The 14,061-nt window shown below is 57.2% G+C and overlaps 2 protein-coding genes across 3 annotated transcripts; one reads left to right on the forward strand and one right to left on the reverse strand.

Annotated features, from left to right (window-relative positions):
- Nucleotides 1-1,597: 1,597 nt before the first annotated feature.
- On the reverse strand, nucleotides 1,598-8,679 carry CABP4 (calcium binding protein 4). Of its 2 annotated transcripts, XM_025357648.1 has the most exons (7): nucleotides 8,448-8,679; nucleotides 5,320-5,400; nucleotides 4,891-5,003; nucleotides 4,668-4,811; nucleotides 3,443-3,552; nucleotides 2,288-2,435; nucleotides 1,598-2,176 (listed from the first exon to the last, which is right to left on the reverse strand). In XM_025357648.1, exons 3-7 carry the CDS (start codon nucleotides 4,970-4,972, stop codon nucleotides 2,148-2,150), a joined length of 513 nt encoding a protein of 170 aa, XP_025213433.1. In that variant the 5' UTR covers nucleotides 4,973-5,003; nucleotides 5,320-5,400; nucleotides 8,448-8,679; the 3' UTR covers nucleotides 1,598-2,147. The 2 variants fall into 2 exon arrangements, with proteins under 2 accessions (XP_025213433.1, XP_025213432.1); XM_025357647.1 differs by lacking the exon at nucleotides 8,448-8,679 and having other exon boundaries at nucleotides 4,891-4,921; nucleotides 5,320-5,762.
- GPR152 (G protein-coupled receptor 152) lies at nucleotides 7,511-9,760 on the forward strand. The gene has a single exon (XM_025357634.1). It carries the CDS (start codon nucleotides 8,370-8,372, stop codon nucleotides 9,753-9,755), a length of 1,386 nt encoding a protein of 461 aa, XP_025213419.1. The 5' UTR covers nucleotides 7,511-8,369; the 3' UTR covers nucleotides 9,756-9,760.
- The last annotated feature ends 4,301 nt before the right edge of the window (nucleotides 9,761-14,061 follow it).

The raw sequence follows: 14,061 nt of genomic DNA on the forward strand, positions 1-14,061 counted from the left end.
TTTTTTTTTTTTTTTAAAGACAGATTCTCAGTGTGTTACCCATGCTGGAGTGCAGTGGTGTGATCTCCGCTCACTGCAACCTCTGCCTCCTGGGCTCAAGCGATCTTCTCACCTCAGCCTGCAGAATAGTTGGGACCACAGATGCAAGCACAACCACGCCCATCTAATTTTTGTAGTTTTAGTAGAGACAGGGTTTCACCATGTTGCCCAGGCTGGTCTCGAACTCCTGAGCTCAAGCAACCCGCCCACCTTGGCCTCCCAAAGTGCTGGGATTCCAGGCATGAGCCACACACCTGGCCTGTTGGGTTACTTTTTAAATCTTCCGGTTCTCTGTTGATGCTATTCTGTTACTGCATGTTAATCTCTCTTCTCCTTTTAGCCCTCTTTTATTTGCATGTATCTTGTGGTCTCTTAGGCGGTTGTATTATGTACACTGATATGCCAGTCCTCTTGTTTTTGTCTCTGCCTCGTCTCCTTCATGGTGGTTTCTTTACTTTTATAATCTGTAGGGTTTTTTTTGTTTTGTTTTGTTTTGTTTTTGAGATGGAGTCTCGATCTGTTGCTCAGGCTGGGGTGCAGTGGCGTGATCTCAACTCACTGCAGCTCCACCTCCCAGGCTCAAGCGATTCTCCTGCCTCAGCCTCTGAGTAGCTGGGATTACGGGTGTATGCTACCTCGACCGGTTAATTTTTGTATTTTTAGTAGAGATGGGGTTTCACCATGTTGGCCAGGCTGGCCTCGAACTCCTGACCTCAGGTGATTCACCCGCCCCAGCCTCCCAAAGTGCTAGGATTATAGGCGTAAGCCACCACTCCTGGCCCGATAATCTGTAGTTTTTATCACAAGTTCCCCTTTGGGAGCAGCAGGATTTTTTTCCAGTTTTTTTCAGCTTTTCACACCCTGGAGAGAGACCACACTCGTGCTTGAAGGGCAGGCCCTGGAGTTCCAGGCTCTTTAGGGTAGCTGTTTCCACTCCCGGCCCTGAACATCTGTTCCTTGCCACTTTCTCCAACTGGTCATTGCAGACAGATTAATATCTTAGCCTTTGGAGACCCTGGAATGTATCCAGGGGGTTTGTTTCTTGCTCCCCACACTCTTACGGTTCTTTTGTCACTCATGGGTGTAGGAGTCCAGGCGCCCAAGCCTCTAGGCGGATCTGAAACCCCTCAGGGTCAGCTCACTCCTGCAACCCCAGCTTCGATTTCTTTGTCTTTGATACATGGAGCCATCCCTTTCTTTCTTTCAAGCTCGCTTTTTTTACGCTTGGGTGTTTTTTTTGGGGTTTTTTTTTGTTTGTTTGTTTTTTCTGAGACGGAGTCTCACTCTGTCACCCAGGCTGGAGTGCAGTGGCGCGATCTCTACTCACTGCAAGCTCTGCCTCCCGGGTTCACGCCATTCTCCTGCCTCAGCCTCCCGTGTAGCTGGGACTAAGGTGCCCGCCACCGCACCCGGCTAATTTTTGTGTTTTTAGTAGAGACGGGGTTTCACCGTGTTAGCCAGGATGGTCTTGATCTCCTGACCTCGTGATCCGCCCGTCTCGGCCTCCCAAAGTGCTGAGATTACGGGCGTGAGCCACCGCACCCGGCCTGTTTGTTTGTTTTTTGTCTTTTATTTTTCCTTTTTGTGGAGAATGGGGGTCTCAATATATTGCACAGGCAGGTCTCAAACTCCTGGACTCAAGCTGTCCTCCCGCTTCTGCCCCACTAACAGCTGGGATTACAGGTGTGAGCCACCGCACCCGGCTCAAGTTCATTCAATAAAAAAAAACCTATAAATATAAGTAGTGGGAGGGGTCCAGCCATCCTCTCCATTCATCATGCCACTGGGGCGTCCCCAGTGAATGCCACCAGTGCCAGGGAACTCCCTACCTCCCAGGGGTCTGGAGAGACCCAAATCTTGCTCACACTGAGGAACGGTGGACAGCTGAGGGCAGGTCTTCTCCAGGCAGCTTGAGTAGGGGGAGGTAAGGATGAGGATGGGTAACATAACAAGCAGACCTCGAGGCCAGGTGTTTTCAGGGATAGAAGAAGTCTGGGGGCTGCTGGGTCTCCTCCGTCTCCATCCTGGAGGCTCCTGCGGGAGGGCTGTAGTCTGCGTCCGGCCGGTGTCTGGGGCCACAGGGGCAACAGATGTTCCCTCCTGGAGCCTCAGTGGCGGGAAAGCATCATCACAAACTCTGCGGGAGAGAAGGGCAGGGCTTGGGCCAGTCCCAGCAGGGATCCCAGGAGGTGCTGGGCTCAGCCTGGGCCCTGGCAGGACGGGAGGGTTTTCTGGGAAGGAGACTCACCGTCAAAGTCTACGGTGCCATCCCCATTGAGGTCCACTTCTCGGAGCATCTCGTCCAGCTCAGGACCCGCCAGCGGCTCCCCGAGCAGAGCCGGTACGGCCTCCCGCAGCTCCGCTACCGTAATTCGTCCATCCCTGTCCCTGTCAAACTAAGGTCCCGGCAAGGCTCAGCCCCTCCCACCCAAAGCTGCCGCAGCCTGCAGCCAGCTCCACTCTTCTATTTTTTATTTTATCTATTTTTTTAATTTTATTTATTTATTTATTCTGAGATGGAGTCTTGCTCTGTCACCAGGCTGGAGTGCAGTGACACGATCTCGGCTTACTGCAACCTCTGCCTCCAGGGTTCAAGTGATTCTCCTGCCTCAGCCTCCTGAGTAGCTGGGATTACCGGTGCCCACCACAACCCCCGGCTAATTTTTGTTTTGTTTTGTTTTGTTTTGTTTTTGAGGCGGAGTCTCGCTCTGTCGCCCAGGCTGGAGTGCAGTGGCCGGATCTCAGCTCACTGCAAGCTCCGCCTCCCAGGGTTACGCCATTCTCCTGCCTCAGCCTCCCGAGTAGCTGGGACTACAGGCGCCTGCCACCTCGCCCGGCTAGATTTTTGTATTTTTTAGTAGAGACGGGGTTTCACCGTGTTAGCCAGGATGGTCTTGATCTCCTGACCTCGTGATCCGCCCGTCTCGGCCTCCCAAAGTGCTGGGATTACAGGCTTGAGCCACCGCGCCCGGCCTAATTTTTGTATTTTTAAGAGAGATGGGGTTTCGCCATGTTAGCCAGGCTGACCTTGAACTCCTGACCTCAGGTGATCTGCCCATGTTGGCCTCCCAAAGTGTTGGGATTAAGGCTTGAGCCACCGCACCCGGCCAGCCAGTTCCACTCTTACCACTGTCTGTACCTAGATGCTCCCCCACCCACCATCTCTGCCCATGCACACCTTCCCCATCTTCCCACACCAAGGTGGTTTGCCTCCTGCTCCAGGAAGTCCTCCTGGATGGATCCCCTAGCTGAGAGTGAGCTGAACCCTCTCTGACCCATCCCTGGGCCCCAGTCCCATCTCCTGCAGGGCTCTGGGCCTTCCCAAGGCTGAGACCTGAGTGAGAGGCCAGCAAGGATGCCACCCAGCCCTGCCCCCCTCTGCCCACCTCACCACACTCCGCACCTCTCGGAAGGCGATGCGCAGCTCTCGCACCCCCAGCATATGCGCCGTCTCCTCCCTCAGCTTTGGGCCTATCAGTTCTACAAACTCCTCAAAGTCCACACGGCCACCCACTGCGGACCCAGGAAGAGTGTCACAATGGTGAGGGCATAAGGGCTGAAGTCAAAGGAGGGACATCCCACAGGCCCCACCCCCAGGCTCTGCACCTAGGAAGAAACCCCTGTCCACGCTTGCAGCAGATAGGAGGCCGGAACCCCTGTCCTTGGCTGCTGGGGTGCCAGGGCTGCTTCTGCTCTTAGCAAAGAACCCAAGTGTGCAAGGAAGAGACTAGGCTTTGGAGCCAGATAGTGCCCGGTGCAAATCTTGGCCCTGCTGCTGATGTGCGTGGCACTGGCTGACTTACTGACCCTCCCTCATCCTAGGAGTGGGGCGAGGAGCCTACTCCATGGGGTTCAAGCTCATGGCCATGAAGTACTGGAGCCCAGTGGGCGGCAATAAATGCCACTTCTGAACACACGTATGCGGTCTGTGCCTCAGTTCTAAGATGCCATCAGTCACACAAAGCACTCATGGTCACACAACTGCTTTGGGGACAGAAAAGAAGCATGACAGTAAATGTCCACCTCAATTGTAAATCACATCCCCATTTTGGAAATTATACGGAAAAAATGCCGGAGTCCTGGAATGAAGTGAATATGAGATTTGTCTGAGGACAGACCAGCGAAGGGGAACCACACAGTGCCTGCCATCAGACACTGAGTCGCAAGGCGTGGCTGGGGTCCTCTCGCATCAGGGAACCCCGATTCAGGCAGCTGCCACCAGGGCACAGGGCTGAGGCAGGGTCACAGAGAGAGAGAAGGAAAGGGTGCCAGGTGACTAATACCAGTGGAAAGCACTCTATCACTGAGTCAGGGGCTTCTGGGTCAGCGAGGCAGGAAGGGCTTGGGTGGAAGGAGCAAATGTGTACAGCGGCCATGGCAACAGACATCCCGAGCCAGGGTCCTGAACCTGAGCCCCAAGGGGCTCTCCTGGGTCTCCAGACTGACTTGCTGGCCTGCCTTCCCACACAGACAGGCAGGAGCTTGAACCCGGTGCCCCCGCCTGGACACCGCCACACTCCCTCACTCCCACCAGCACCCCAATGGACTCCCAAGGGCCACCTCCTGCCAGCCCCTCGTAACCCCCTGAACCATGCAGCCTGCCCAGGCGGGCAGGCTCCCACACTGACTGCGCATCTTGATGTGCTGCGAGACCTCCAGGAGCTCCATCTCGGTGGGCATGTAGCCCAGGGTCCGCATGCAGTCACCCAGTTCCCGGTGGCTGATGTAGCCGTCACGGTCAGTGTCAAACTCCTCAAAGGCGGCCTGAAGTTCTGTGGGGGAGGGAGGTCAGGCCCAGGCAGCCAGACTCAGGGACAGCTCCCACCCCTGCCAGCCGCAAGAGCCACTCACCGTCTAGCTCCTCGGGGCCCAGCTCACGGTCCTGCAGAGGGAGAGTCCAGGATGTCCCCAGGGCCAGCCACGGCTCTGTCATCCTTCCTCCTCCATCCCCTGCTCATGTTGGTCTGGGCAGGGCCCAGCCCCGTCAGGGTAGAAGAAGGACGCTGAAGCCTTGTGGGACCCAGAAGGAGCAAGCTCCCTTTTGTGCTCCTGGGGCCTGGAGCTCCCACAGAGCCCTGGTGTGAATGCTGGCTCTGCCCACCGCACACGCTGGCCTGAGACCCACCCTACCCCAAACCGCAGCAACCCTGCCCCACAGCCCAGGCTTAGTCTGGGGCAGAACAGGCAGAGGGCCTCCCAGGGGCAGGGTGGGCTGAGCCCAAGGGGTGTGTCTCCAGCCCCATCCCCAGGACCCCCAGCCCAACCCAGGTCCCACCTAACCTTCCCGAAGACTCGATTGAGCAGGGGCCCATATGTCCTCTGAGCAGCGTCATGCCGGGAGTCAGGACGATGTCGGTGGGACTGGCGAGAAGAGGCCGGCCCAGGGGATGCAGGGGGTGCCCCCACTGGGCCCTCTCCAGTCCTCGGAGGGTTATTGCTGCTCCCCGGGGCCTCGGGGCCTGACTGCTCCCCAGAGCTGCCAGTGCGCTTTCGAGACCCTCGGAGCCCCCTCTCCTTCTTGCTCCTCTTCCTGGTCAGCGGGGGCTCCTCTGCATCACTCTTGGGAGTCACAACCCCTGCAGGGGGCTTCTGAGGGCCAGTGGCCGGGTCTGGGCCATGCTGCCCCCTTGCCTGCTCTGTGGCCATGGGGGAGGGATAACAGGGCTCAGAGACAAATCACCCCTGGGCACCCTTGACTTTCAGGACCCATAAAGCTGCTTATGCACCCCCACTCTTAGAGGTGAGAGCCTAGGATCGGGCTCTGAGGGGGATTAGGGTAAGTGAGGCAGGCAGCCTCAGCCCTAATCCCAGTCCTCTGCCTCAGGACTGGCCAGGGCAGAGCCAGATGGGTCCAGAGAACTGTCCTTGGTCAGAAGCAAGGGGCACCAAGACGTGGTGGCTGCCATGAGCCTCAGATGCCAGATCTGCCACTTACTAGCTGGGGGATCCAGCAAATTCCCCTCCCAGCCTCAGTTTCCCCATCTATAAAACATGGGGAATAATGCTGGGGTGCGGAAGACTCAGCCCGGTTGTGACATGGGCGGAGGCCTTCGTTAGGCAGAGAGGACCAGGAAAGGCACCTCAGGCGGGAGGAGGCATGTGGACAACAGTTGGGAGGTGGGAAAGGATGAGCGAGTGGCCCACTGGGGCCCCCGATGGGTGACATCCTGGCCAGAGCAGAGGGCATGTGAAATGGAGAAAGAGACCAGATCACAGATGCCTCGAATGCCGTATTGAGGAGCACGGCGGGTGATGTGGGAGGAGGTGGACCTTGGAGTCTTAGAGTCTGCCCTGGGCTGGAGAAGCCCTGAGGAGGAGGGTCTGACTGTCCAGGTCCATCAGGGCTGGGGGAGGGGGTCTGGCTGGTCACTTGGCCCTACTGGGCCAGGGTTAGGGTTTCCCGGCAAGCAGCCCCATGAATGATTGATGTCCTCTCAGCTTGGGTTTCCTGCCCACCCGCCTTAGCGCCGCCAGGCGCCACACAGCAGGCCCCGGTGAGGGCCGGGGGGACAGCTGGAGCGCTGGGCAGGCAGGCACGCCCTGCTCCTTCCACCCATCGGCCTGTGTCTCCCAGGTAAGCCAGCCCTCACTGGTCAGGGCCCCAGGCTGGGGGTGCCCAGGGCTCTGATCCAGTAGGGAATGGAGACAGCAGAGGGGGTCGGCCTGAGGAGGAACCCTGGGAGTATGGAGGGCACCAAACTAAAGGCCAAGTGGCTGGAGCCATGGGCCATGGACAGGGCCAGCCCTTCAGGGCATCTGTTCCCTCCTCAGACTGCACCACCACCTGGGCTCTCGTTGCCATCAAAAGGAAACTCCATCCCCTCTGCCAGTGGGGGAGGGCGGGGTGGGGCTGCAGGCCTCTTGGATCCCAGGTCTGGGTGCCCCCCAATTCCCCTCACCCTCACCGTCCCACCACCATCCCACTGCAGAGCCCCTCCCCTTCTCCGTTTAGCAGCTCCAGGAGACAAACAGGGGTCACCACCTGCCTGAGCGGTGGGAAGCAGGAGAGGGTCACGGTGGGGTGGAAGATGCTGGAGAGGCACCAGGGGCTCCTAGGATGGCCCTCCTGGCCCCAGGCTGCCAGGGTCCTGAGACTCAGACCTCATCCTGAGCCCATGAGTGATACTCGCTGGAGGGGAGGGGGTTCCCACTGCCCCAGACTCCCTACCTTTGGGTTCCCTAGGCCCATGGGAACCAGAGCCCTCACTTCTTGTAATCCTAAACACTCGAAGCCCAGGAGAGTAGGTATAAAGGGGCCTTGTGATGAGCAGACCAAATGGTCTTCAAACTGTGTTCCCTGGAACCCTAGGGGGGTAGGGGGTACTGTTCCCTCCTTTAATTTGAGCACCCCCTTTTACTTCATACAGGAGTTCCACTAGAATCTTTTTTTTATTTGAGACGGAGTTTTGCTTTTGTTGCTCAGGCTGGAGTACGATGGCACGATCTTGGCTCACCGCAACCTCTGCCTCCCAGGTTCAAGCGATTCTCCTGAGTAGCTGGGATTACAGGCATGTGCCACCACGGCCAGCCAATTTTGTATTTTTAGTAGAGATGGGGTTTGTCCATGTTGGTCAGGCTGGTCTTGAACTCCCGACCTCAGGTGATCCTCCCAAAGTGCTGGGATTACAGGTGTGAGCCACCATGCCCAGCCTTAGAATACTTTACTTGAAGACAAAATTCCATACCATTAACAATGTTTGAAAGCCTCCAGGTTAGTCTACCCGGACTCAGTGGGATTCCACATGGCAGAAGATTAAGTCTGGCTGGACACAGTGGCTCACGCCTGTAATCTCAACACTTTAGGAGGCCAAGGTAGGAGGATCACTTGAGCTCACAAGTTCAAGACCAGCCTGGGCAACATAGTGAGACTGTGTCTCTACTAAAAATTTTAAGAGTAGTGGGTGCACACCTGTAGTCCCAGCTACTAGGGAGGCTGAGATGGGAGGGTCGCTGGAGCCCAGGAGGTGGAGACTGCAGGGACTGTGCCACTACACTCTATCCTGGGCAATAGAGCAAGGCCCTGTCTCTCAAAAAAAAAAAAAAGAAAGAAAAGTCTGGGTTGAGCCCTGGCACCTCCCTTCCTACCTTCACTGATTCTCTGAACTTTCCTCTCTTCGCCTGTAAAGTAGACTGTATGAGGACTCCATGAGGTCACCCACTTCAAGTCCGTGGCAGAGGATAACTATCCACAAGGCGATGACAATGGCGCAGGGAGGGATGGCGACTTGCCTGGAGACACACAGCACCGTCTCTCCCATACTCAGTCATTCACACCATCACTGATTCACCAGGCACCCACTCCGTGTCCAGCAGGACTCCAGGGACCCCAAATGCACACTACTATGGAAGCCAACCTGGGTGCCACCGGCCACGGGCCCCGCACGGAGCTTGATGATGAAGACTCCTACCCCCAGGGTGGCTGGGACACGGTCTTCCTGGTGGCCCTGCTGCTCCTTGGGCTGCCAGCCAATGGGCTGATGGCGTGGCTGGCTGGCTCCCAGGCCCGGCATGGAGCGGGCACGCGTCTGGCGCTGCTCCTGCTCAGTCTGGCCCTCTCTGACTTCTTGTTCCTGGCAGCAGCGGCCTTCCAGATCCTGGAGATCCAGCATGGGGGGCACTGGCCACTGGGGACAGCCGCCTGCCGCTTCTACTACTTCCTGTGGGGCGTGTCCTACTCCTCCGGCCTCTTCCTGCTGGCTGCCCTCAGCCTGGACCGCTGCCTGCTGGCGCTGTGCCCACATTGGTACCCTGGGCACCGCCCAGCCCGCCTGCCCCTCTGGGTCTGCGCCGGGGTCTGGGTGCTGGCCACACTCTTCAGCGTGCCCTGGCTGGTCTTCCCTGAGGCCGCCGTCTGGTGGTACGACCTGGTCATCTGCCTGGACTTCTGGGACAGCGAGGAGCTGTCGCTGCGGATGCTGGAGGTCCTGGGGGGCTTCCTGCCTTTCCTCCTGCTGCTCGTCTGCCATGTGCTCACCCAGGCCACAGCCTGTCGCACCTGCCGCCGCCAACAACAGCCCGCAGCCTGCCGGGGCTTCGCCCGTGTGGCCAGGACCATTCTGTCGGCCTACGTGGTCCTGAGGCTGCCCTACCAGCTGGCCCAGCTGCTCTACCTGGCCTTCCTGTGGGACATATACTCCGGCTACCTGCTCTGGGAAGCCCTGGTCTACTCCGACTACCTGATCCTGCTCAACAGCTGCCTCAGCCCCTTCCTCTGCCTCATGGCCAGTGCCGACCTCCGGGCCCTGCTGCGTTCTGTGCTTTCGTCCTTCGCGGCAGCTCTCTGCGAGGAGCGGCCGGGCAGCTTCACGCCAGCTGAGCCACAGACCCAGCTGGATTCTCAGGGTCCAACTCTGCCAGAGCCGATGGCAGAGGCCCAGCCACAGATGGATCCTGTGGCCCAGCCTCAGGTGAACCCCATACTCCAGCCACGATCAGATCCCACAGCCCAGCCACAGCTGAACCCCATGGCCCAGCCACAGTCTGATTCTGTGGCCCAGCCACAGCTGAACCTCACGGCCCAGCCACAGTCAGACACTAAGGTCCAGACCCCTGAAGCCGCTGCCAGTGTGCCCAGTCCCTGTGATGAAGCCTCCCCACCCCCATCCTCACATCCCACCCCAGGGACCCCTGAGGACCCAGCCACACCTCCTGTCTCTGAAGGAGAAAGCCCCAGTGGCACCCCGCCAGAGACGGCCCAGGGTGCAGGCCCCATGTGAAAGTCCAGGAACGCCCAGGCCCACGAGAGCAGTGAGAGAGCACAGGGGAGACAGAGGAACCAGCCAGTCAGACAGGTGGGGAGCTGCGGACGGCGTTGTCCTTAAAAATCCTGCTGAGTCCCTGGGGCCTGGAAGGAGGACTTGAGGGAGGGGAAACAAACCAGCCAAAAGTCGCAGGCAGTTCCATGTCAGCGTCCCCTGCTCCCAGCCACCAGCCTTTTCCATGGTTGCTCCCAACACACACACAGTTGCCCAACAGCCTCCGAACCACAGCTAATGGCGTCTTGCAGGGTTCTGTCCCTCAACACCCCAGACCCTGCTGACAACTCTCCCCTGGGCCTCAGTCCTGCAGGACAACAGGGGGCACTTTCCCCGGGCTTGACCTGACCTCCCCTTGGTCCTTCCCTCCCTCTCCTCCTCTGGGCCTGGACACAAGGATGTGAAACAAAAAAGTCCCTGCAGAGAAGAGGGCCTCACAGGAGCCACCAGCCCCAAGCAGGAGCCTGAGGCCCTGGTGACCCACAAGCTGGCCTGGCATGGCCAAGCCTGGTCCACCAGTCCCCTTCCCCCAACAGTCACTGAGGCTGGGGCAGGGCCTCCCTCAGCAAGGCGCCAGAAGAGGCAAGAGCTGCCTAGCCTGGATTCAAACCCAGCTCTGCCATGTCCCAGCTGAGCGATGGGAGGAGCAACTTCACCTTCCAAGCTCCCGTGTCATCGGCTATTGAGAGGATGAAATGAGAAAGTGTGTAAGGCACCCACAAGAGCCTGGCGCACGGAGGGGCTTGGCAAACTGGCCTTTCTTCTCCTTCATCCACATACAGGGATGTCCCTTTAGAGGCTGGGGATGGATGGAGGAGGCAGCAGGGAGAGCCACCACCTGGCCCAGGCATCTGGGATCTTGTGACCAGTCTGGGCTGCAGACACCCAGGTGGCCTAAGATCAGAGGGCCGCCTCTGTGCTTTGGGGGCCTGCAGAGGACTTCAAAGTCTGACTCTATTTAAAAGTTCGATTAGCATCGCCTGCTCCCCACCTCCCGTGGAGGGCAGCACTAGATTCTCTGTGGGGGCTACAGGTACGGAGGGCCCTGATCCTGCCTGAATAGCAGCCTCCCTCTGTCTGAGCCCAAGTGCACAGATGGGAAGTTGTCCAAGCACACACAGCTCAGGGTACCAGTGGTTCTATAAAGGGCAAAGGCTCCCAGAGGTCACACAGCCTCTCTAGGGCAGAACCAGTTCTTCCCTCTCAAGCTGCTGATGCTGCAGAAAAAACTAGAAGTGCTGAAGGTCTATCTTCCAACCCCCACTCCACTTCCCTTTTCCTACCCATCATCCTCTCCTGGCACCCACCGCACCTGCGTTCTCCCGACCCCCAGTGTTCCAGTCATACCCCCTTATCCCATTAGCTCAGTATCATGACCTTCAGCAACTGAGATGCCCTTCCCAGCAGGTATAAATGACAATGATGTCTGATGTGCAACCCTTCCCAGAGACACCTGCATTTTCCAAACGCAGCAGACAGTGCAGGCAGCCTAGGGTGATACAGTCAGGTCTGGGTTCTGGTTACTAACTTCCTCTCAACCCATTTTCTCCTCTGTAAAATGGAGTGATCATGTTCCCCTTGCAGGCTTGGCAGTTCTGATCACTGACTGAGCCCAGGGATGGGAAGTGCCGTGGGCGGTGGTGGTGGTGATACCAGAAGCATAGTCGTAGTGATGGAATTTTGGGCACTGAGGCCCATGGGAGAGAGATTTCTGGCCAGGCATGAATTTACTGAATTCATTCATCCAGTATTTCTTGGGCAGTAGCTAGATGCCTTCTGGCCAGCCTTCCATTCTGGAGCCAACTGGGTGGGGTTAAGGGTGCACTCTCGCCGGGCGCGGTGGCTCAAGCCTGTAATCCCAGCATTTTGGGAGGCCGAGACGGGCGGATCACGAGGTCAAGAGATCGAGACCATCCTGGCTAACATGGTGAAACCCTGTCTCTACTAAAAAATACAAAAAAAAAAAACTAGCCAGGCGAGGTGGTGGGCGCCTGTAGTCCCAGCTACTCGGGAGGCTGAGGCAGGAGAATGGCGTAAACCCGGGAGGCAGAGCTTGCAGTGAGCCGAGATCGCGCCACTGCACTCCAGCCCGGGCGACAGAGCGAGACTCCGTCTCAAAAGAAAAAAAAAGGGTGCACTCTCTTGGCCGGGCATGGTGGCTCACACCTGTAATCCCAGCACTTTGGGAGGGTGAGGTGGGCAGATCACGAGGTCAGGAGATCAAGACCATCCTGGCTAACACGGTGAAACTCCTTCTCTACTAAAAATACAAAAAAATTAGCCAGACGTGGTGGTGGTCGCCTGTAGTCCCAGCTACTCGGGAGGCTGAGGCAGGAGAATGGCATGAACCTGGGAGGCAGAGCTTGCAGTGAACCGAGATCGCGCCACTGCACTCCAGCCTGGGCGACAGAGAGAGATTCCATCTCAAAAAAAAAAAAAAAAAAAAAAGGTGCACTCTCTGGTGACCATCAGGGGTTGTCTGAATCCTGGCTCCACCACCCACAGGCTGTGTGACCTTCCACAAAGCTCTTAGCCTCTTTGGGACTCAGTTTCCTCATCTGTAAAATAAGGGTCTTAATAATGGAATCCATCTTGCAGGACTGTGAATCCCTATGAAGCGTTCGTGATCGTCAGCCATTAATTTGATGACAGCAGTGGGCACCCCCTGGTCTCACTCAGCCCTGGGACCGATACTGAGCCACAGGCCAACGCCTGAGTGGCAGGTCGCCTGCCCCCCAGGCCTCCCCACCACAGCACTGCCTCCTGTTCCACAAGGGAAGCTCTTGCTCTCCCCATCCCATTGAAGTCCACACTCTGAGCTTCAGGGCCTGGACTCTGGTCCCCCTTGGGGCACTCCACAGTGCCCTTCTCCCTTTTCCTGGGCAGGGCTCCCAGAGCCTTTTCAGCATGGCAGGCAGATTGGGAAATAAAACCTCAGCACCAGCTGCTTGCCTTCAGCTCTGGTCCACACTCCAAACCCCACCTCTTGGGGAGTGGGCCAGCCCCACTTCCAAGGACCCCAAGGGGAATCCCACCCATAATGGGTGATTTCTATCCAGGAGAAAGAGCAGTGCTGACCATCACCCTTGGTCAGCCAGAGCAGTGGATGCTCAAGAAAGGAATAAGCGAGGTAGCTGGTACCCCAAAGCCGCCAGCCTGAGGGAGGTGGGGCAGACTCCACCTGTGGGACAGGATGGGGTGGAATGCCTGAAGGGTTTTGCAGAATAAAGAAAAGTTCTCAGGCCAGGCACGGTGGATCACACCTGTGATCCCAGCACTTTAGAAAGCCAAGGCAGGCGGATCAACTGAGGTCAGGAGTTCAAGACCAGCCTGGCCAACATGGTGAAACCTCGTCTCTACAAATACAAAAAATTAGCCGGGCGTGGTAGCGCATGCCTGTAATGCCAGTTACTCGGGAGGCTGAGGCAGGAGAATTGCTTGAACCCGGGAGACACAGGTTGTGTAACCCCCTCGACGGGTTCACCTTGCCTGCTGCCTAGACAGAGCTGATTCATTAAGACAGGGGAATTGCAATAGAGAAAGAGTAATTCATGCAGAGCCGGCTGTGCGGGAGACTGGAGTTTTATTCTTACTCAAATTGGTCTCCTTGAGCATCTGGGGAGCAGAGTTTGTAAGGATAACTTGGTGGGTGGGGGAAGCCAGTGAACCAGCAGTGCTGATTGGTCAGAGATGAAATCACAGGGAGTCAGAGCTGTCATCTTGCACTGAGTCAGTTCCTGGGTGGGGGCCACAAGATCAGAGGAGCCAGTTTATTGATCTGGGTGGTACCAGCTGATCCATCAAGTGCAGGGTCTGCAAAATATCTCAAGCGCTGATCTTAGGAGCAGCTTAGGGAGGATCCGAATCTTGTAGTCTCCAGCTGCCTGACTCCTGAACCATAATTTCTTTTTTTCCGAGATGGAGTTTTGCTCTTGTTGCCCAGCCTGGAATGCAATGGCGCAATCTCAGCTCACCACAACCTCCACTACCCGGGTTCAAGCGATTCTCCTCCCTCAGTCTCCTGAGTAGCTGGGATTACAGGCATGCACACCACGCCCAGCTAATTTTGCATGTTTTAGTAGAGACTGTGTTTCATCATGTTGGCCAGGGTGATCTCAAACTCTCGACCTCAGGTGGTCCGCCCACTTCGGCCTCCCAAAGTGCTGGGATTACAGGCGTGAGCCACCATACCTGGCCCTAAACCATAATTTCTAATCTTGTGGCTAATGTTAGTCCTACAAAGGCAATCTAGTCCCCAGGCAACGAG

The sequence above is a fragment of the Theropithecus gelada genome, chromosome 14 (genome assembly GCF_003255815.1).
Source record: "Theropithecus gelada isolate Dixy chromosome 14, Tgel_1.0, whole genome shotgun sequence".
NCBI lineage: Eukaryota > Metazoa > Chordata > Mammalia > Primates > Cercopithecidae > Theropithecus > Theropithecus gelada.

What these genes read in the sequence shown, in the direction of transcription:
- CABP4 (XM_025357647.1), bottom strand. Translation starts at nt 5,685, where the DNA reads ATGGCCACAGAGCAGGCAAGGGGGCAGCATGGCCCAGACCCGGCCACT. An exon ending in TCAATCGAGTCTTCGGGAAG is followed by an intron (nt 4,922 to 5,319) that starts GTTAGGTGGGAC and finishes CTCCCTCTGCAG; the next exon opens with GACCGTGAGCTGGGCCCCGA. An exon ending in TGCGCATCGCCTTCCGAGAG is followed by an intron (nt 2,436 to 3,442) that starts GTGCGGAGTGTG and finishes CCGGGACCTTAG; the next exon opens with TTTGACAGGGACAGGGATGG.
- GPR152 (XM_025357634.1), top strand. Translation starts at nt 8,370, where the DNA reads ATGCACACTACTATGGAAGCCAACCTGGGTGCCACCGGCCACGGGCCC.